The sequence below is a fragment of the Salvelinus alpinus genome, chromosome 1 (assembly GCF_045679555.1).
Source record: "Salvelinus alpinus chromosome 1, SLU_Salpinus.1, whole genome shotgun sequence".
NCBI classification, from domain to species: domain Eukaryota; kingdom Metazoa; phylum Chordata; class Actinopteri; order Salmoniformes; family Salmonidae; genus Salvelinus; species Salvelinus alpinus.
The window spans coordinates 116,723,206-116,745,924 of record NC_092086.1 but is presented as its reverse complement, the minus strand read 5'-3'; the positions used below and the strand labels follow the sequence as shown (position 1 = coordinate 116,745,924).

General features: G+C 46.7%; 1 protein-coding gene across 3 annotated transcripts in view; it reads right to left on the bottom strand.

The window, feature by feature from the left end:
• The window catches only part of LOC139539531 (YTH domain-containing protein 1-like), a 43,910-nt gene extending 21,405 nt beyond the window's left edge, over positions 1 to 22,505 (bottom strand). For 2 of the 3 annotated variants that reach the window (XM_071342579.1, XM_071342595.1), the window contains exons 1-9: positions 22,241 to 22,505; positions 16,519 to 16,620; positions 15,882 to 16,201; positions 12,592 to 12,889; positions 10,518 to 10,663; positions 9,539 to 9,647; positions 9,198 to 9,315; positions 8,893 to 8,977; positions 6,801 to 6,970 (exon numbers count right to left, since the gene is read on the bottom strand). In XM_071342579.1, the coding sequence (XP_071198680.1) occupies positions 6,801 to 6,970; positions 8,893 to 8,977; positions 9,198 to 9,315; positions 9,539 to 9,647; positions 10,518 to 10,663; positions 12,592 to 12,889; positions 15,882 to 16,201; positions 16,519 to 16,620; positions 22,241 to 22,268 (1,376 nt within the window). In that variant the 5' untranslated portion in view covers positions 22,269 to 22,505. The remainder of the gene's footprint in view (positions 1 to 6,800; positions 6,971 to 8,892; positions 8,978 to 9,197; positions 9,316 to 9,538; positions 9,648 to 10,517; positions 10,664 to 12,591; positions 12,890 to 15,881; positions 16,202 to 16,518; positions 16,621 to 22,240) is intronic. The other variant, XM_071342587.1, reaches the window with a different exon arrangement.
• Between the last annotated feature and the right edge of the window lie 214 nt (positions 22,506 to 22,719).

Genomic DNA, 22,719 nt, shown 5'->3' with positions numbered 1-22,719 from the left:
GTCCTATAACAGATACAGCACAACATCCCAGTAGTCCTATAACAGATACAGCACAACATCCCAGTAGTCCTATAACAGATACAGCACAACATCCCAGTAGTCCTATAACAGATACAGCACAACATCCTAGTAGTCCTATAACAGATACAGCACAACATCCCAGTAGTCCTATAACAGATACAGCACAACATCCTAGTAGTCCTATAACAGATACAACATCCCAGTAGTCCTATAACAGATACAACACAACATCCTAGTAGTCCAATAACATCCTAATATAAACATTTCTGAAGCAATCTGAACAGATGATTCCATAACACAATTAACAGATTGAGGAATAAGGTGATTTAGGCTATATCACCTGTCAAATCACCTGTCATATTGCCATTGTATCCACCTCCAGAAAAGGGTGAACACTTTTATCATGCCCAAAACTGAGGATGCATTTCATTTAATGTTTTGATAGTAATAGTTTATAAAAATCACTAAACATGTACAGTTATACTCAGCAGACTATCAACCATTATATTCTCAATGAGATTTTTACTGCTTGTAGACAGTTAATTCACCAGTTAGTTCCATGCAGCTAAAACATGATTTTTACAGTAGTGGAACTGTCGAAATACATCCTTGTTAGTTTGGTTAGTTACCACGGCAACTACTGTAACTATTTAGTAAACTTGCTAGCTACTTCAGTGGATGTTGAAGACATTTCTAGGTGGCAAAATTTGTTAAAATTATAGCCATGGTATAAAAAGGGATAATCAACTCGGGGCTCTATACGTTCTCTGGAAAATTATGTAACTCCGTGAAAGGTCACGTCGTTCATTAGTTTCTATAGAACACATAAAGCCCCGAGTTGATTATCCCGTACATAGTCACTGCTTCTAACTAGCCATCAACATACAGTGGGGCAAAAAAGTATTTAGTCAGCCACCAACAGTGTGTGAAAACCGTGTGAAGACTTACAGAAAACGTTTGACCTCTGTCATTGCCAACAAAGGGTATATAACAAAGTATTGAGATAAACTTTTGTTATTGACCAAATGCTTATTTTCCACCATAATTTGCAAATAAATTCATTAAAAATCCTACAATGTGATTTTCTGGATTTTTTTTCTCATTTTGTCTGTCATAGTTGAAGTGTACCTATGATGAAAATTACAGGCCTCTCTCATCTTTTTAAGTGGGAGAACTTGCACAATTGGTGGCTGACTAAATACTTTTTTGCCCCACTGTATATGAGTTCAGGCCATACTGCCTCCTCTCTCTCTCCCCAGTGGTAGATATATAGAGTTCAGGCCATACTGCCTCCTCTCTCTCTCCCCAGTGGTAGATATATAGAGTTCAGGCCATACTGCCTCCTCTCTCTCTCCCCAGTGGTAGATATATAGAGTTCAGGCCATACTGCCTCCTCTCTCTCTCCCCAGTGGTAGATATATAGAGTTCAGGCCATACTGCCTCCTCTCTCTCTCCCCAGTGGTAGATATATAGAGTTCAGGCCATACTGCCTCCTCTCTCTCTCCAGTGGTAGATATATAGAGTTCAGGCCATACTGCCTCCTCTCTCTCCCCAGTGGTAGATATATAGAGTTCAGGCCATACTGCCTCCTCTCTCTTCCCAGTGGTAGATATATAGAGTTCAGGCCATACTGCCTCCTCTCTCTCTCCCCAGTGGTAGATATATAGAGTTCAGGCCATACTGCCTCCTCTCTCTCCCCAGTGGTAGATATATAGAGTTCAGGCCATACTGCCTCCTCTCTCTCTCCCCAGTGGTAGATATATAGAGTTCAGGCCATACTGCCTCCTCTCTCTCTCCCCAGTGGTAGATATATAGAGTTCAGGCCATACTGCCTCCTCTCTCTCTCCCCAGTGGTAGATATATAGAGTTCAGGCCATACTGCCTCCTCTCTCTCCCCAGTGGTAGATATATAGAGTTCAGGCCATACTGCCTCCTCTCTCTCTCCCCAGTGGTAGATATATAGAGTTCAGGCCATACTGCCTCCTCTCTCTCTCCCCAGTGGTAGATATATAGAGTTCAGGCCATACTGCCTCCTCTCTCTCTCCCCAGTGGTAGATATATAGAGTTCAGGCCATACTGCCTCCTCTCTCTCTCCAGTGGTAGATATATAGAGTTCAGGCCATACTGCCTCCTCTCTCTTCCCAGTGGTAGATATATAGAGTTCAGGCCATACTGCCTCCTCTCTCTCTCCCCAGTGGTAGATATATAGAGTTCAGGCCATACTGCCTCCTCTCTCTCCCCAGTGGTAGATATATAGAGTTCAGGCCATACTGCCTCCTCTCTCTCCCCAGTGGTAGATATATAGAGTTCAGGCCATACTGCCTCCTCTCTCTCTCCCCAGTGGTAGATATATAGAGTTCAGGCCATACTGCCTCCTCTCTCCCCAGTGGTAGATATATAGAGTTCAGGCCATACTGCCTCCTCTCTCTCTCCCCAGTGGTAGATATATAGAGTTCAGGCCATACTGCCTCCTCTCTCCCCAGTGGTAGATATATAGAGTTCAGGCTATACTGCCTCCTCTCTCCCCAGTGGTAGATATATAGAGTTCAGGCCATACTGCCTCCTCTCTCTCCCCAGTGGTAGATATATAGAGTTCAGGCCATACTGCCTCCTCTCTCTCCCCAGTGGTAGATATATAGAGTTCAGGCCATACTGCCTCCTCTCTCCCCAGTGGTAGATATATAGAGTTCAGGCCATACTGCCTCCTCTCTCCCCAGTGGTAGATATATAGAGTTCAGGCCATACTGCCTCCTCTCTCCCCAGTGGTAGATATATAGAGTTCAGGCCATACTGCCTCCTCTCTCTCCCCAGTGGTAGATATATAGAGTTCAGGCCATACTGCCTCCTCTCTCTCTCCCCAGTGGTAGATATATAGAGTTCAGGCCATACTGCCTCCTCTCTCTCTCCCCAGTGGTAGATATATAGAGTTCAGGCCATACTGCCTCCTCTCTCTCTCCCCAGTGGTAGATATATAGAGTTCAGGCCATACTGCCTCCTCTCTCTCTCCCCAGTGGTAGATATATAGAGTTCAGGCCATACTGCCTCCTCTCTCTCTTCCCAGTGGTAGATATATAGAGTTCAGGCCATACTGCCTCCTCTCTCTCTTCCCAGTGGTAGATATATAGAGTTCAGGCCATACTGCCTCCTCTCTCTCCCCAGTGGTAGATATATAGAGTTCAGGCCATACTGCCTCCTCTCTCTCTCCCCAGTGGTAGATATATAGAGTTCAGGCCATACTGCCTCCTCTCTCTCCCCAGTGGTAGATATATAGAGTTCAGGCCATACTGCCTCCTCTCTCTCCCCAGTGGTAGATATATAGAGTTCAGGCCATACTGCCTCCTCTCTCTCCCCAGTGGTAGATATATAGAGTTCAGGCCATACTCCCTCCCCAGTGGTAGATATATAGAGTTCAGGCCATACTGCCTCCTCTCTCTTCCCAGTGGTAGATATATATAGAGTTCAGGCCATACTGCCTCCTCTCTCTCTCCAGTGGTAGATATATAGAGTTCAGGCCATACTGCCTCCTCTCTCTCTCCAGTGGTAGATATATAGAGTTCAGGCCATACTGCCTCCTCTCTCTTCCCAGTGGTAGATATATAGAGTTCAGGCCATACTGCCTCCTCTCTCTCTCCAGTGGTAGATATATAGAGTTCAGGCCATACTGCCTCCTCTCTCTTCCCAGTGGTAGATACAGTGGGGAGAACAAGTATTTGATACACTGCCGATTTTGCCGATTTTCCTACTTACAAAGCATGTAGAGGTCTGTAATTTTTATCATAGGTACACTTCAACTGTGAGAGACGGAATCTAAAACAAAAATCCCGAAAATCACATTGTATGATTTTTAAGTAATTAATTCGCATTTTATTGCATGACATAAGTATTTGATACATCAGAAAAGCAGAACTTAATATTTGGTACAGAATCCTTTGTTTGCAATTACAGAGATCATACGTTTCCTGTAGTTCTTGACCAGGTTTGCACACACTGCAGCAGGGATTTTGGCCCACTCCTCCATACAGACCTTCTCCAGATCCTTCAGGTTTCGGGGCTGTCGCTGGGCAATACGGACTTTCAGCTCCCTCCAAAGATTTTCTATTGGGTTCAGGTCTGGAGACTGGCTAGGCCACTCCAGGACCTTGAGATACTTCTTACGGAGCCACTCCTTAGTTGCCCTGGCTGTGTGTTTCGGGTCGTTGTCATGCTGGAAGACCCAGCCACGACCCATCATCAATGCTCTTACTGAGGGAAGGAGGTTGTTGGCTAAGATCTCGCAATACATGGCCCCATCCACCCTCCCCTCAATACGGTGCAGTCGTCCTGTCCCCTTTGCAGAAAAGCATCCCCAAAGAATGATGTTTCCACCTCCATGCTTCACGGTTGGGATGGTGTTCTTGGGGTTGTACTCATCCTTCTTCTTCCTCCAAACAAGGCGAGTGGAGTTTAGACCAAAAAGCTCTATTTTTGAATCATCAGACCACATGACCTTCTCCCATTCCTCCTCTGGATCATCCAGATGGTCATTGGCAAACTTCAGACGGGCCTGGACATGCGCCTGCTTGAGCAGGGGGACCTTGTGTGCGCTGCAGGATTTTAATCCATGACGGCGTAGTGTGTTACTAATGGTTTTCTTTGAGACTGTGGTCCCAGCTCTCTTCAGGTCATTGACCAGGTCCTGCCGTGTAGTTCTGGGCTGATCCCTCACCTTCCTCATGATCATTGATGCCCCACGAGGTGAGATCTTGCATGGAGCCCCAGACCGAGGGTGATTCACCATCATCTTGAACTTCTTCTATTTTCTTCTATTTTCTAATAATTGCGCCAACAGTTGTTGCCTTCTCACCAAGCTGCTTGCCTATTGTCCTGTAGCCCATCCCAGCCTTGTGCAGGTCTACAATTTTATCCCTGATGTCCTTACACAGCTCTCTGGTCTTGGCCATTGTGGAGAGGTTGGAGTCTGTTTGATTGAGTGTGTGGACAGGTGTCTTTTATACAGGTAACGAGTTCAAACAGGTGCAGTTAATACAGGTAATGAGTGGAGAACAGGAGGGCTTCTTAAAGAAAAACTAACAGGTCTGTGAGAGCCGGAATTCTTACTGGTTGGTAGGTGATCAAATACTTATGTCATGCAATAAAATGCAAATGAATTACTTAAAAATCATACAATGTGATTTTCTGGATTTTTGTTTTAGATTCCGTCTCTCACAGTTGAAGTGTACCTATGATAAAAATTACAGACCTCTACATGCTTTGTAAGTAGGAAAACCTGCAAAATCGGCAGTGTATCAAATACTTGTTCTCCCCACTGTATATATAGAGTTCAGGCCATACTGCCTCCTCTCTCTCCCCAGTGGTAGATATATATGTGGGTCTTTCTATAAACTAGGGTACCAGTGAGGGTTTCCTACACTGGACAACTTGTTACAGCTGTTAATAAGTCATTGACCCCCCCCATGTAATTATATTAAGCTAGAAGGGTGGAGCGATGGGGGGGGGGGGGGGGGGGGGGGTTCATAGCAATATTCAATAAACTTCATGAGTTGATTTAAAACCTATGTTTAACCCTTTTATCATGGTTGGTGTCTTGACAGATTTGTACAAAATCAGGTGACATAAAACATTACTTTTTTGTCCTTCCATTTATGGCAGTGTAAGTTGTTATATTATGTCATACTTTAAGTTCCCTTATATGACTAGGTTCATAAGTCTCATACATGATTACATTCATCTTCCAGGGATAGTCCTGAAATAAAATACTTTGGGAACAAATGTAAAACTTACCTAGAGAAACGCATTCAAGGAGTGAACCTATGGACTATTGAAAAGTGTGTATAAACTCAACTAAAACACTGGTGGTTTAATAAGTAGCTAGTACTGTGGTTAGCGCCGGGCCATAGAGACACTGTGGTTAGCGCCGGGCCATAGAGACACTGTGGTTAGCGCCGGGCCATAGAGACGCTGTGGTTAGCGCCGGGCCATAGAGACGCTGTGGTTAGCGCCGGGCCATAGAGACGCTGTGGTTAGCGCCGGGCCATAGAGACACTGTGGTTAGCGCCGGGCCATAGAGACACTGTGGTTAGCGCCGGGCCATAGAGACACTGTGGTTAGCGCCGGGCCATAGAGACACTGTGGTTAGCGCCGGGCCATAGAGACACTGTGGTTAGCGCCGGGCCATAGAGACACTGTGGTTAGCGCCGGGCCATAGAGACACTGTGGTTAGCGCCGGGCCATAGAGACACTGTGGTTAGCGCCGGGCCATAGAGACACTGTGGTTAGCGCCGGGCCATAGAGACACTGTGGTTAGCGCCGGGCCATAGAGACACTGTGGTTAGCGCTGGGCCATAGAGACACTGTGGTTAGCGCTGGGCCATAGAGACACTGTGGTTAGCGCTGGGCCATAGAGACACTGTGGTTAGCGCCGGGCCATAGAGACACTGTGGTTAGCGCCGGGCCATAGAGACACTGTGGTTAGCGCCGGGCCATAGAGACACTGTGGTTAGCGCCGGGCCATAGAGACACTGTGGTTAGCGCTGGGCCATAGAGACACTGTGGTTAGCGCTGGGCCATAGAGACACTGTGGTTAGTGCTGGGCCATAGATATCTCTATCCTCCTCAGAGCTGCTGTATACAGTGCTAGGCAGCAGCCCAGAGGATTTCAGGTATCCCTCTTTGTAGGGATGAGAGCAGAGAACTCTGGGAAGGACGGTTAGATGATCATATCAAGAACCGCTCCGTCATCACAAGAGCTCACTAGCAGTCCAAAATAATAAATGTCTAACCTTCCCAGGTCGCCTCGGGTGGGCTCTCTGTACGGCGGGCGTCCTCGAGAGCGGGCCTCAGAAGGAATCGTCCTCTTGTGTCGCATCTTATGAATAACTTGATACAAGTCAATGCTTTCGTCCTGGGGGAACATCAGGCACAGCTGCATCCCACACCCTGGCTCCATTTCCTGCAGGGCCGGAAGAGGAGGGGGGGGGGGGCAGATTAGTAGATCAACCCATAGAATCTCTGTGAATCAAACTAAGTTAAAGTTAAATAGTTAGTCTGAACTATTCACTCCAACAAAACTATTCCCCTTTTTGGGATGTTAACAATTAACCGTTAATTGGTTAGCCGCCGGTCACTCTTTAGGGTAATTTGCATGACAGTGAATAGTTAGCGAGACAAGGGATCAAATCAAATCAAATGTATTTATAAAGCCCTTCGTACATCAGCTGATATCTCAAAGTGCTGTACAGAAACCCCCAGCCTAAAACCCCAAACAGCAAGCAATGCAGGTGTAGAAGCACGGTGGCTAGGAAAAACTCCCTAGAAAGGCCAAAACCTAGGAAGAAACCTAGAGAGGAACCAGGCTATGAGGGGTGGGCCAGTCCTCTTCTGGCTGTGCCGGGTGGAGATTATAACAGAACATGGCCAAGATGTTCAAATGTTCATAGATGACCAGCATGGTCAAATAATAATAATCACAGTGGTTGTCGAGGGTGCAGCAAGTCAGCACCTCAGGAGGATGGAGAGTATGTTCTCTTTGTTGGATAGTGCTTTCAGAAAGTATTCATACCCCTTGACTTATTCCACTTTTTGTCATGTTATCGCCTGAATTCGAAATGGTTTTAAATAAAAAACATTTCCCCCCTCACCCATCTACACACACACACACACACACACACACACACACACAACCCCATAACGACAAAGTGAAAACAAGTTTTTAGAAATGTTTGAAAATGTATTTAAAATTAAATACATAAGTATTCACACCACTGAGTCAATACAGTTTCAATGTATCTTTGGCAGTGATTAAAGCAGTGAGTCTTTCTGGGTAAATCTCTTAGAGCTTTGCACTCCTGGATTGGTCAAATGGGTTTCCATGGTGGAGCAGCCGCACACAAGCCTAAGATCACCATGAGCAATGCCAAGCGTCACCTGGAGTGGTGTAAAGCTCGCCGCCATTGGACTCTAGAGCAGTGGAAACACGTTCTCTGGAGTGATGAATCACATTTCACCATCTGGCAGTCTGAGGGTTTGGCGGATGCCAGGAGAATACTAACTGCCCGAATGCCAACTGTAAAGTTTGGTGGAGGGGAAATAATGGTCTGAGGCTGTTTTTTAATGGTTTGGCCTAGGCTTTGTAGCAACAGTTTGAGGAAGGCCCTTTCCTGTTACAAAGCGAGGTCCATACAGAAATGGTTTGTCAAGATCGGTGTGGAAGAACTTGACTGGCTTACACAGAGCCCTGACCTCAACCCCATCGAACACCTTTGGATAAATTTGAACTCTGACTGCGAGCCAGGCCTAAGCGCTCAACATCAGCGTTCGACCTCACTAATGCTCGTAGCTGAATGGAGACCCCACAGAATTGTTTTTATTTAACATTTATTTAAACTTTATTTAACTAGTTAAGAACAAACTCTTATTTACCATCACGGCCTACCCCGGATGGGCTAATTAATTGTGCGCCGCCCTATAGGACTCCCAATCACGGCCGGATGTGATACAGCCTGGATTCGAACCAGGGACTGTCACTGACATGCGGTGCCTTAGATCGCTGCGCCACTCGGGAGCAATGTTCCAACATCTAGTGGAAAGCCTTCCCAGAAAGAGTGGAGGCTGTTATAGCAGCAAAGGGGGGGACCAACTCCATATTAATGCCATGATTTTGGAATGAGATGTTCGATGAGCAGCTGTCCACATACTTTTGGTCATGTAGTGTATAAAGGAGGTGAATTAGAGGAGACAGATAGATGTGGGGATAAATAGACTGGGGCGGGTTGAACCCATGCCCAGGGGTCCAATATGTGGTTCCGGAGTCCAGCACTGCGACTGGGCCCGACTCCGGCACATGGATAGAATGTATTAATCAAGAATGTTTACCTGTCCGTCTCGGCCGATCTTTACAGGCTTGTGTTCATTCCATGAGTTGGAGAGGTGAGCCGTGTTAGTGAACGGCAACTCCCGTCTGAAAAAACAAAATGGTTGAGCGCAGGATGCAGAAGTCTTAAAACAAGTCTGGGATGACAAAACACCAAGGGACGGTTAAAAGCTCTTTATATGGACATTATCTATTGAGTTCTCTTACGGTCTAGGACCGGGGGGAAATCGTCCCGTAATTAATTTTGTCTGAAGTTAGATGTGAATTGTAGCTACCGCATTTATAAAAGAGACGGTTTAGGCCTTACCTGCAGATCCAGTCGATCTTGAATACACCACCCAGCATCTTGGCGTTCATCCCAGCAGGCAGGACCCAGTGGATGGGAGACCCTCCGTGATGGGACTCAGAGGACAGCCTGGCAAAACCTGCACACACACACACACACACACAGGAGGACACATTCAGTTCACGAGACTTTGTCTCGCCATCTTGCCGCTTTCTGGAGTCAAAAAAGGCGATCAACATTTACACAACATTGGGAAAGCCAACTCCAGTCGTGGGGAGCCTCGACACTTCTGCTGGAGTTGAATACATATATATACACACATATATATATATATATGGGGATATTAACCATATGAACTTCACCTTGGAACTTGCCGCTCTCCTTGACTGAGAAGATCAGGATGACACTGCGAGCGGAACGGAAGGCAGCGTTCAGTTTCTTCTCATTAACAGGCAAAGTGGACCACACACCCTGGAAATAACACAGTCAACATCCAAATGCTTGTATTCAACATGGTGAAACATTTTCATACCAACTTTAAAATTTGGTACATTTTCTGCAGTTCAAAAAGGCATTTGACAGTGTTCATGTACGGTCTTCCTGAGAGACTACGTCCCCGACTCCGCCCCACGTCCCCCGACCTCCCCAACGCCCCCTCCCCCAACACCACCCTACCGCCCCCTCCCCCAACACCCCTCGACGTCTCCCCAACGCCACCCCACGTCCCCAACGCCGCCCCACCTCCCCCAACGCCCCTCGACGTCTCCCCAACGCCACCCCACGTCCCCCAACGCCGCCCCACCTCCCCCCAACGCCGCACCACGTCCCCCCAACGCCGCCCCACGTCCCCCAACGCCGCCCCACCTCCCCCCAACACAGGCCCACCTCCCCCAGGCCCACCTCCCCCAACCCCACCACGTCCCCCAACGCCGCCCCACCACGTCCCCAACGCCGCCACCCCACGTCCCCCAACGCCACCCCACGTCCCCCAACGCCACCCCCCCAACACCACCCTACCTCCCCAACACCGCCGTATTCACTATATGATGCACTACTTCTGAGTTACAGGGATACTGTGAAATTCTGGCATACATTCCCCTGTCCTACTTATAGCATTTGTATGTCTGTGCACTTTAAAAAAGGAAGTTCGTAGTAGTTTCACGAGCAAATGCTAACTAGCGTTAGCGCAATGACTGGAAGACTACAGATACGGTAGCATTGCTAACTTCTGTTATACTGCACACAGAGACATGAAAACGGTATCCACGAGTTCATTGTACTCTGGGGAAGTAGAACAATAGTATACGAACGCCAGAATTTCCCAGCATCCCTTTAAGATACCTTAGCCTTGGCCAGGGAGACGTTCTCATGGTTGTTGCTCTTGATCATGAAGAAGCGGGCGTCTCGTACGACGTACTTCAGCTTGCTGATCTGGTTCTTGCGGACGGCGCGGACAGACAATGACTTGTCGTGTGTCTTCTCAGATCCTGGAGAACACCACACCGTTTTTTCAAATACATGCAAATAACTTATTCGTAGCACATGCCATGGCTGCAACAACAAACAACAACAAAAACAACTCAAGAACAAGAGATAAATCGATACATTGATTCTTCAGTAACGAAAGATATAAAAACGGACAGTGTGCTTTTAAGGATATAACAACTCACAGATAAGCGTTCAAATGTTTAAGACGCTAGAGCATCAGTCCGTGGGAGCCCAAACCGAACCAAAAGGGTGCATTGCTAATAAAACCGATTCCAATGTTATGAATGACCAGTTGACTAATGATTTGTCTTATCTGTTGTGTGTGAATTGGTGAGTCCTCTCCTTCAGTCTTATTCCTCTTATCTGTTGTGTGTGAATTGGTGAGTCCTCTCCTTCAGTCTTATCTGTTGTGTGTGAATTGGTGAGTCCTCTCCTTCAGTCTTATCTCTTATCTGTTGTGTGTGAATTGGTGAGTCCTCTCCTTCAGTCTTATCAAACTTGTCTGCATGTAACCGAGTATGACACGGACTTAAAAGTCAGATAACTGTCCTACCCGTGTGTAAGACGCAGCTGCTGGCGCCAACGAGAGGTAGACCTACCCTATTCCCTGCTCTAATATTGGTAGGCTACATCTGCATGGGAAATGATAGGCTTTATTCACTGAGGGACAACCAATGTAATTTGCTTGAAATGTAAGAGTTTTTTTAAACCGGCAGAGGTGTGTAGGTTAGCGGAGTGGACAACTCACATCTAACTGGCGATCGGGTCTTTTCCATTAACAGGTTCACCATACTAAATCTTTTTGGTAGTTCTGGTTTAAAACAGTCAGTGCATTGGGTCATTTTGACATCAACAGTGTAAAAAGTGTAATTTCATAACTGGGACAGAAATCATTTTTTTGCGAGCTACACTAGTGTTTTAGCAGCGTTATATTATTTGGCTATGTCTTGTCATAGCTACTTTCTACAAGATAAATATTTACATATTTCTAGCTCAAAACATTTTAAAATCTGCTAAACGACAAGTTCATCAGTGGAAAGTGGCGGGGAGGGGGGACAAAAACAACAACCCCCCCACCCATTCTGACACACGGAGCCACTCGGCACAGAGCCACTCGGCACAGAGCCACTCGGCACAGAGCCACTCGGCACAGAGCCACTCAGCTCGGACAGATCCAGCCCGGCTCCTGAGCTCCATCACTATCAGATATTGAATGGAAAATTAATGTGTAACAATTGTTAGTGCATCAAATGGTATGGATTAGTTTCCGGGTTTTTACTTGGATATCCCCCATATGGATGATCTACAGATACTCAACACTATCAACTGCAACTCTGTTGATATACAAAATCGCATCGCTAGGGTTAAGGTTACGGTTCGTTCAAACTGACATCTACTGAACCATCTATTTGGGAACTGTCCAAATAAAGTGAAGACACGCATTTCAACCCAAATGATCTCAATTCTCTTCTTATTTGACACATCCAGGTAGACAGCAACCCACGGTGAACTTTGTAACAACAGATTACAGGTACAACGGACCGTGCAAAGGCCTGATGCACTTCATGAAGCATTTCGATTAGTAGGAATTGTATGTTTGAATTGGTACTGGTGATCATGGTACTACTACAACAGTGAACTAGGAGGGTGTAAAGTGATCTTGGTACTACTACAACAGTGAACTAGGAGGGTGTAAAGTGATCTTGGTACTACTACAACAGTGAACTAGGAGGGTGTAAAGTGATCTTGGTATTACTACAACAGTGAACTAACCATTGAATTGGTGTAGGCATAGACTAGAGGGAGTTCTCTGATATCAGTCATTTCCTTCTTAATCCATGAAGGGAAGTGAACAAGTGCACACTTGGGAGGAGGGACAGATAAATTGGGACATAGCCCATGTGAATGTTGAGCAGGTGTGTATTACCTGAAGCGTCAGAGCCAGAGCCAGAGAGAACAGACTCCCCATCAGAGAAGGACACGGACTCAGACTGGGAGTCGCTGACTTCACTGCGAGTGTCGTAATCATTTGCCGCATTCTTGGCTCTCTGATCCACTTCCTGCACCTCATACTCTTCCTCCTCGCCCTCCTCTTCCTCCACGTTGGATCGGTGTTCCTCGGAGGACTCGGCCGTGCTGCCCGTCTCCTGGTCTGATGCCCCCTCTTCTTCTTCTGCTTCCTTAGAGGGGCTGACCCTGCCCTCCTCAATGGGAGGACTCAGCTTCTAGACAACAGAACAGATGGACATCAGTAACCTAACCCTCAGTCTCTACGGAACAGATGGACATCAGTAACCTAACCCTCAGTCTCTACGGAACAGATGGACATCAGTAACCTAACCCTCAGTCTCTACGGAACAGATGGACATCAGTAACCTAACCCTCAGTCTCTACAGAACAGATGGACATCAGTAACCTAACCCTCAGTCTCTACAGAACAGATGGACATCAGTAACCTAACCCTCAGTCTCTACGGAACAGATAGACATCAGTAACCTAACCCTCAGTCTCTACGGAACAGATGGACATCAGTAACCTAACCCTCAGTCTCTACAGAACACAGAGGAAGGACTAGCGTTGCATGGTATACCGAAGCTTCTGTACTTTTTCGATACTAGAACATTAAAAACGGTCCGGTACTCAACTTGTTACTTTCGGTACTTATGTCAAAATGTGTCTCACGTCGTCTATTGATTGAGAGAGGACCAAGTCTGTCAGCACAGCCGATGTCTCCTTATAGCGTGAGGGCACTGACTGCTCCACTTAGTCATACTGGCTCTAGACTGTCCTGAGGAACCACTGGGAGTCTGGACTGAGGAACCACTGGGAGTCTGGACTGAGGAACCACTGGGAGTCTGGACTGAGGAACCACTGGGAGTCTGGACTGAGGAACCACTGGGAGTCTGGACTGAGGAACCACTGGGAGTCTGGACTGAGGAACCACTGGGAGTCTGGACTGAGGAACCACTGGGAGTCTGGACTGAGGAACCACTGGGAGTCTGGACTGAGGAACCACTGGGAGTCTGGACTGTATCATGTTATCTCCTCTCTCATACTGACTCTAGTCTGTCCTAAGGAACCACTGGGAGTCTGGACTGAGGAACCACTGGGAGTCTGGACTGAGGAACCACTGGGAGTCTGGACTGAGGAACCACTGGGAGTCTGGACTGAGGAACCACTGGGAGTCTGGACTGTATCATGTTAACTTCTTTATAACATGAGTGGAGCTAACACATTTGAATAATGCAACACGGCATGAAGAAATGTTGAATCTGTTAATTACTGTTCGCAAACCAATGTTAATTACAGATTAAAACACTTTGAAATGCGAGAAGATACCGGTAGCTTCCAGCTTTGTAGGACAACTTTCCTATAGGCCTATTTTAACACTGAAAAGTTCAAATATGTGACAGCGTTACATACAAGGATAACACATTACATTTCAAATTATTCATTTAATAAAGACAAACTTTTCAATTTAGCCTTTGGTTTTTATGATGAGCGCCCCATAAAAAAAAAACTGGTAGCTGACTGGTAGCCTGTTGGTTATGTCGGCCAATCAAAGCAGCAAAGAGGCTCAATGTGTAGCAAGTGGAGTGAGAGTTCACTAATGGAAGATGGAGTAAAATTACAGAATTAGAAGTTAGCGAAATGAGAAGGAGTAGGCTACAATGAGCAACAGAGAGCTAGGCTGTTTTATCCGAATGGGGTTGGCTAGAAAGCGCAGCATGTGGCCTTAATTAGCCTAGCTTTTCCATGCGAGAAATCGCCAAGAAACTGAAGCTCTGGTACAACGCTGTGTACTACTCCCTTCACAGAACAGCGCAATTGTAAAAAAAAAAAAAAAAAAAAAAAAAAGCTGTTTCCAGCTACAATAGTTATTTACAACATTAACAATGTCTACACTGAATTTCTGATCAATTTCATGTTATTTTAAAATGGACAAAAAAAAAAGTGCTTTCTTTCAAAAACAAGGACATTTCTTAGTGACCCCAAACTTTTGAACGGTAGTGTACCTCCAAGCGTTTATCCAAGTTTGATGTATAATCTTAAGATGCTGGCAGCAGTCGTACCGTTAGAAGACATTAGCGTTTTGTAAACGTACATCTAAAAAGGCATCTTATTGTAATTTCTACACCAGACTCATTTTTTGTGCTTCCGTTGCACTTGAGAATTCACCAAAGGGCATTCTATCAGCAGACAGCACTCTGACTGATGTGGAGCTACTTTTCTGGGTGTGGCCAGCCTACTTTTCTGGGTGTGGCCAGCCTACTTTTCCTTGGTACTTTTCTGGGCGTGGCCAGCCTACTTTTCCTTGGTACTTTTCTGGGCGTGGCCAGCCTACTTTTCTGGGCGTGGCCAGCCTACTTTTCTCTGGTACTTTTCTGGGCGTGGCCAGCCTACTTTTCTCTGGTACTTTTCTGGGCGTGGCCAGCCTACTTTTCTCTGGTACTTTTCTGGGCGTGGCCAGCCTACTTTTCTCTGGTACTTTTCTGGGCGTGGCCAGCCTACTTTTCTCTGGTACTTTTCTGGGTGTGGCCAGCCTACTTTTCTCTGGTACTTTTCTGGGCGTGGCCAGCCTACTTTTCTCTGGTGCTTTTCTGGGCGTGGCCAGCCTACTTTTCTCTGGTACTTTTCTGGGTGTGGCCAGCCTACTTTTCTCTGGTACTTTTCTGGGCGTGGCCAGCCTACTTTTCCTTGGTACTTTTCTGGGCGTGGCCAGCCTACTTTTCTGGGCGTGGCTAGACTACTTTTCTGGGCGTGGCCAGCCTACTTTCCCCCAGTAAAATGCAAAAGATTAACTTTAAGCAAAACATAAGTACATGTAGCTGACTCCATTCTTTCTATGATAGGCCTAAACATTATCAATATGATGGCCATGCATCTTGCTTTTTCATTGTAAGCTCATATACTTGTGGCTGTCAGCCAAGTAGCATTGAACTTCCGTTGTCACCAGATAAAAAGCTATTTTCTACTTGATTTTTGGGACAGAAACAATGTGTGGCTTGGATTAAGTTAAATACATATATATATATATAATATATATATATACCCTGTTCAATGGCCAACCTGGAAGGTTTTCACCTTTGGACAGCAGGTGAGTGCCAATATCTACAAGGTAGAAACAATTCATGCCCACCAGGACCAGAATTGAACAGCCCTGCAGCTATGCTAAAGTAATTTCCCCCCCATGATCCTTAGTAAAGCTGCTCCTACCTCGGTGGTGAGCTCAGGCACGATCCTGTGTCTGTCTGGCTCTCTCCTGCGGCCCAGGGTCTTGTCAGGGTGGGCTGCGTTGTGAGGCTCCCCTCTCTGCGCCCCACCATCTCTCATAGGATGGGTCTTCCTGTCCTCATAGTATCCTTCAGTATCGTACTCAGGGGGGTGCCTTCCCCTCCTGGGGTTGACTGGCTTTGTCCCGCTAGCCCCAGCCGAGGGGGCTGATCTCTTAGTGGCGTGTCTGGTGGCGGTGTGAGCCGTGGGTCGCAGACGCTTCGGCACGTGGTTATCCCCTCGGTTGTTCTTCCTCTTAGACCCTGGAGGGGGGAGAGGGGGGAGGGTCATTCATCTTCAAATATTAAAGGCAAATATCTAACCAGGTCTGTTTAGTGCTCTTGGGTCTGTTTGGGACTGAATCGATACAAGCTGAAAGAGCTGGGTTTTCTTAACGTGTTGCACCCTTTTTCAACCGATCCGTTTGTGCTCTTGCCAGCTCCATTGCAAACCGGGATAATTACTATGAGTGGATTTAGCATTGACGGCACAAACAGACACTCGGGCTAACCAATATAGGCTTTAAAAAAAAAAAAAAAAGGCCAATTCTCAGAACCGTGTGGTTAAAAAAAAAAGGTACCTTTTTTCTGGTTGACGTGCTGTTCACTCTCAGGGTTATAGAGCTCGTCATCCTGGTCAGGGGCCTCGGTGAGGATGTCATCCAACACATTGAGCTCTCCCTCTGGGACGACAGATTCAACCACAGTTAGACATAGCAGATGTTCTATTTAAAACACAGAGCGCACTACCTTTGATCAAGGCCCATAGAGCTCTGGTCAGAACTAGCGCACTACCTTTGATCAAGGCCCATAGAGCTCTGGTCAGAACTAGCGCACTACCTTTGATCAAGGCCCATAGAGCTCTGGTCAGAACTAGCGCACTACCTTTGATCAAGGCCCATAGAGCTCTGGTCAGAACTAGCGCACTACCTTTGATCAAGGCCCATAGAGCTCTGGTCAGAACTAGCGCACTACCTTTGATCAAGGCCCATAGAGCTCTGGTCAGAACTAGCGCACTACCTTTGATCAAGGCCCATAGAGCTCTGGTCAGAACTAGCGCACTACCTTTGATCAAGGCCCATAGAGCTCTGGTCAGAACTAGCGCACTACCTTTGATCAAGGCCCATAGAGCTCTGGTCAGAACTAGCGCACTACCTTTGATCAAGGCCCATAGAGCTCTGGTCAGAACTAGCGCACTACCTTTGATCAAGGCCCATAGAGCTCTGGTCAGAACTAGCGCACTACCTTTGATCAAGGCCCATAGAGCTCTGGTCAGAACTAGTGCACTACCTTTGATCAAGGCCCATAGAGCTCTGGTCAGAACTAGTGCACTACCTTTGATCAAGGCCCATAGAGCTCTGGTCAGAACTAGTGCACTATGTTGGGCAGGGCTGACCAATCCAGGTCCTGTAGGGACGAAACACTTCTGGTTTTCAACCTCGCTTTCTAAAAATCAGGGACTAATTCAGACCTGGGACACCAGGTGAGTGCAATTAACTACCAGTAGAAACAAAAACAAAAAACAGAAGTGTTTCGGCCCTCCAGGACCTGGATTGGGCAGCCCTGATTACGGGAACAGGATGCTATTTGGGACGTAGCCAGCATTAGCGGTTTATAATTAGTAGCATTAGTGTGTGCACAACAGAGTTGAGCACCTATGGCCTAGCGAGCTGATGTTTGGACTGGCCTTGTTGCCTGCGTACAGGGCTAATCAATGGTTATTAGTTATCATCCTCATCATTAAACTAGTTAGAGCCACAGGAGACAAGTCATCCAAGCCTCTAGCCTCGGCTAGAGCTAGGGGGGGGTTGGTGCACAACTCAGGCAATCGAGTTGCACAGTTCTGCTTGATCTCGGTCGTCGCAGTGCATTCTGGGTACACTCGGACAAGGAGATCTCTCCTTCAAGGAGTCAATTGGGCACTAGCACAAAAAAACAAACTCTATTTAACTATAGTTTTCTCCAGTCATTTCCTGCTGGGATTCATCTCTCTTCCTGTTATAATATCTTTGCCCATACTGAGACCGACCACTTGGCTTACTCTACTCACCATATTTGGTGGGGGGGGGAGTGGAAATTCCAAAATGGATGCTTTAGATTTATACGTCAGGTGGAAACGTTGGTCTCTTTATTCCATCTGTATCTTGGCTGTACGAACATGGGAAGAAACTGCTTCTCCAATTGAAAGCCCCGGTCACACTTGTAAGCGATGTCATGGTGACATTGGCTTACCTAAACTCGTGTTGGTCGTCTGGCAGCGAACTGCCCACGTCAAATCAAAAAGTGTTAAAAACAAATGAACAGTTTGTCACTTTCACGAGGTTGGAGTAATAACATGTTCAACTAAATAAGAATTTGTTCTTAACTGATTGCCTAGTTAGGTTAAAGGTTAAAAAAAAAAAAAAAAACGACTTAAGACACTAGCTTGAAATCTAGGTTGTGCCTTTAGATTGAGAAAATGAACCACTAAGGAATAAGAATTCTCATTGCCTTCTCAAATCAGATGTTATTGATCACATACGCATATTTAGCAGATGTTATTGTGGGTGTAGCGAAATGCTTGTGTTTCTAGCTCCAACTGTGCAGTAAATTCACAACAATAGACACACATCTAAAAAGTAAAATAATGGAATTAATATATATAAATATTAGGACGAGCAATGTCAGTGGCATTGACTAAAATACAGTAAAATAGAATAAGGTATATACATATGAGATGAGTAAAGCAGTATGTAAACATTATTAAAGTGACCAGTGATTCCATGTCTATGTATAGAGGGCAGCAGCCTCTAAGGTACAGGGTTGAGTAACCGGGTGGTAGTCGGCTAGTGATGGCTGTCTTGATGGCCTTGAGATAGAAGTCTCTCGGTCCCAGCTTTGATGCACCTGTACTGACCACGCTTTCTGGATGATAGCGGGGTGAACAGAAAGGGAAAGGGGGACACCTAGTCAGTTGTCCAACAATGTATTCAACTGAACTGCGTCTTCCGCATTTAACCCTAACCCGTCTGAATCAGAGAGGAGCGGGGGGCCTGCCTTAAATCAACATCTTCGGCGCCCGGGGAACAGTGGGTTAACTGCCTTGCTCAGGGGCAGAATAACAGATGTTTACCTTATCAGCTTGGGGATTCGATACAGCTACCTTCTGGTTACTGGCCCAACGCTCTAACCACTAGGCAACCTTCTGGTTACTGGCCCAACGCTCTAACCACTAGGCAACCTTCTGGTTACTGGCCCAATGCTCTAACCACTAGGCAACCTTCTGGTTACTGGCCCAATGCTCTAACCACTAGGCTACCTTCTGGTTACTGGCCCAATGCTCTAACCACTAGTCTACCTGCTGGTTACTGGCCCAACGCTCTAACCACTAGTCTACCTGCTGGTTACTGGCCCAACGCTCTAACCACTAGTCTACCTGCTGGTTACTGGCCCAACGCTCTAACCACTAGGCAACCTTCTGGTTACTGGCCCAATGCTCTAACCACTAGGCAACCTTCTGGTTACTGGCCCAACGCTCTAACCACTAGTCTACCTGCTGGTTACTGGCCCAACGCTCTAACCACTAGTCTACCTGCTGGTTACTGGCCCAACGCTCTAACCACTAGGCAACCTTCTGGTTACTGGCCCAATGCTCTAACCACTAGGCAACCTTCTGGTTACTGGCCCAACGCTCTAACCACTAGGCTACCAGCCGTGGCTCGGGTGATTGATGTCTTGATTTTGATTTTTTTCCTTCCTGTGACATCGGGTGCTGTAGGTGTTCTGAACGGCAGGCAGTGTGTCCCCCGGTGATGCATTGGCCAGACCGCACCATCCTCTGGAGAGCCCTGCGGTTGCGGGCGGTGCAGTTGCCGTACCAGCCGGTGATGCGGCCCGACAGGATGCTCTCAGGAACAATGGTGGACATTTTGAAGCAAGTGGGGACAGCAGACACTTTGTCTCTGTACTGACATTTTGCCTGTTCGATTGCCTTATGCAGGAAATAAACATTTTTTGTATTCGACCATATTCCCAGTCACCTTGCCATGGTTAAATGCGGTGGTTCACGCTTTCAGTTCTGCGCAAATGCTGCCATCTATCCATGGTTTCAAATTATTATTTTTTTTTAAATGTAACCTTTAACTAGACAAGTCAGTTTAGGCTGGGTGTCTGTACAGCACTTCGAGATATTAGCTGATGTACGAAGGGCTATATAAAATAAAATTGATTGAGTTAAGAATTTGTTCTTATTTACAATGACGGCCTACACCGGCCAAACCCGGACGACCCTGGGCCCTGGGCTTTGTTAAAATCCCCAGCTACAATAAATGCAGCCTCAGGATGTAATTTCTAAACCCTAAACCCAGGCCTGGTCTAGAAGGGTGCAATTGCGGCCTGCATTTCTAGGGTGTTCCTGCATGTGGGCGTTCCTACGTGTGGGCGTTCCTGCGTGTGGGCGTTCCTGCGTGTGGGCGTTCCTGCGTCTGGGCGTTCCTGCATGTGGGCGTTCCTGCGTCTGGGCGTTCCTGCGTGTGGGCGTTCCTGCGTGTGGGCGTTCCTGCGTGTGGGCGTTCCTGCGTGTGGGCGTTCCTGCGTGTGGGCGTTCCTGCATCTGCCTCTTTATACTTCTACTGGTCCCTTTTTAAGCTAGTACAGGCACTCCAGTAGTACAGTAGGTGCATAATAACGTTGGATGGCAGCCGCCGATAAACCCCACAGAAGGAGCGGGGGTGACAACAGTAGCTAGCTGGTTGTGCACCGGTAGACAGTGTCCTTCGTCCCCAACTGTCTGGTACTGCTTTCCCGCAGTTATGTTAATGACCGCAGGGGCAGGTGGGAGTTTAGGACACTGTGTGCTAGCTTAGCCAGCTAGTCCGATACACAGCAGGCAGGGGCGACGCCAAATCTGTGTCGACACTGTGTGTTAGCTAACAAGCATGCTAGCTAACATAGGGTGTCCTTAACTACCAAGCTAGCTAGTAGCTAACACACAGTGTTGCTCCAGCCTCCCGCCTGCTGCGCTAGCGGGAGGCAGGGGTGACCGGCAGACAGTGTCCTTCGCTCCCGCCTGTTGGGCAACGTGTTCCCCGTAGTTCTCTTGACAGGGGGGGGGGGTTGTTCATGCAGGAACCAATGGGGTGCTCGAGGAGAGGGTGTTCACACATTTGAGTCATTTAGCAAACGCTCTCATCCAGAGTGCATACATTTTCACATTCGAACCAATGGGATCGTTGAGGGGGGTGTTAATGAAGGAACCAATGGGATAGTCGAGGGGGGGTGTTAATGAAGGAACCAATGGGATAGTCGAGGGGGGTGTTAATGAAGGAACCAATGGGATAGTCGAGGGGGGGTGTTAATGAAGGAACAAATGGGATAGTCGAGGGGTGGTGTTAATGAAGGAACCAATGGGATAGTCGAGGGGGATGTTAATGAAGAAACCAATGGGATAGTTGAGGGGGATGTTAATGAAGGAACCAATGGGATAGTCGAGGGGGGTGTTAATGAAGGAACCAATGGGATAGTCGAGGGGGGTGTTAATGAAGAAACCAATGGGATAGTTGAAGGGGCCCAGAATTGCACACTAATTGGCCTGGTCTGCTTGGCCAGCGTTCCCGGAAGTCTCGCGCATCTGGTTTTAGAAACTGTGGTGCTGTTATCTTTGCTAATTAGCTATAACATTAAGACTAGTATCTAGTAACCAAATTAGTATTATAACTCGTTAACTAGCTATCGAAACGTGGTAACGTTAACCTGGCTTTGTGTAAATTAATATTAGCATGTTTAAATGAACTCACAGACTGGCCATTCTAAAAGCCAGTTGGGAGAAACTGGACTAGCTAACGTTCGCGTCGTTGACAAAACTCACTTACGTTATTGTCCCCATGGGGAAATATTGTTGCAGTATCATGTAACTTACACGTTTAAAGTGGCGTTTAAATACAAAACAAAAATTGACAATACAACTTTTATAACAGTTACATACCATTACATTTTTTTAAAGACTATCCTGCTGGCCTTACTGAGTCTATAGGAAGATTAGCCCGAGCTATTTAGGATGGATATCACACCTGGCACAAAGGATGGTTAGCAAGCTAGCTAACGTTAGAAACGCAGCCAGAGATATGTATATAATGACGAAATGCTCATGTCTCCGCCCTAACAATGGGAGTCATCCCAGAGTCGGGAAGGCAGGCGACAAGTTTAGGTCCAAAAATAAGCCCATAGAAAAGCATTGGACTTATTTTGGCGAGAGTGAAACCTCTCGCTTCGTCTCTTCCTCTGCAAGACCGCTAGTTGCTAACTACTGCGATTAACGCTACGTACCTTTCTCATCTCGTTTGTCGACCGCCATCTTCCGCCCCTTTCCCTTTTTTCCGCTAACCTTTAGAGGACTCGTTTTGCCTTCTCTCACGGTTGCCCGATATCTAACTAAATACGTATTTAGCAAAAATGTGTTAAAATTATGCCCCCCACCCTTCAATGTTTACTGAAAGTGGGTCTCATCGTAGCTACTAAAATGGCGGATCCCTCCTTTTTCTTCGTGTTCCTTTCCGGCTGACTAGACCCCGTGTTGCGTATTGCTGCCTTTCGCAGGTCGGAGTGCAGATTGCACATTTCTAACAAAAAGGGGAAGCATTTAAATTGTCTATTTAAATTGTGCACTATCTAACCCTACACCCATCCCACTACTTTGGCCCTAAACGATACTACACCAGGCCGTTGGACTGAAAAAGTGGAACCCCTTCTCTCAAAACTCCCTGTAGATTTCCTGCACTAAAATGTCTCTGCTCCTGCAACTACCA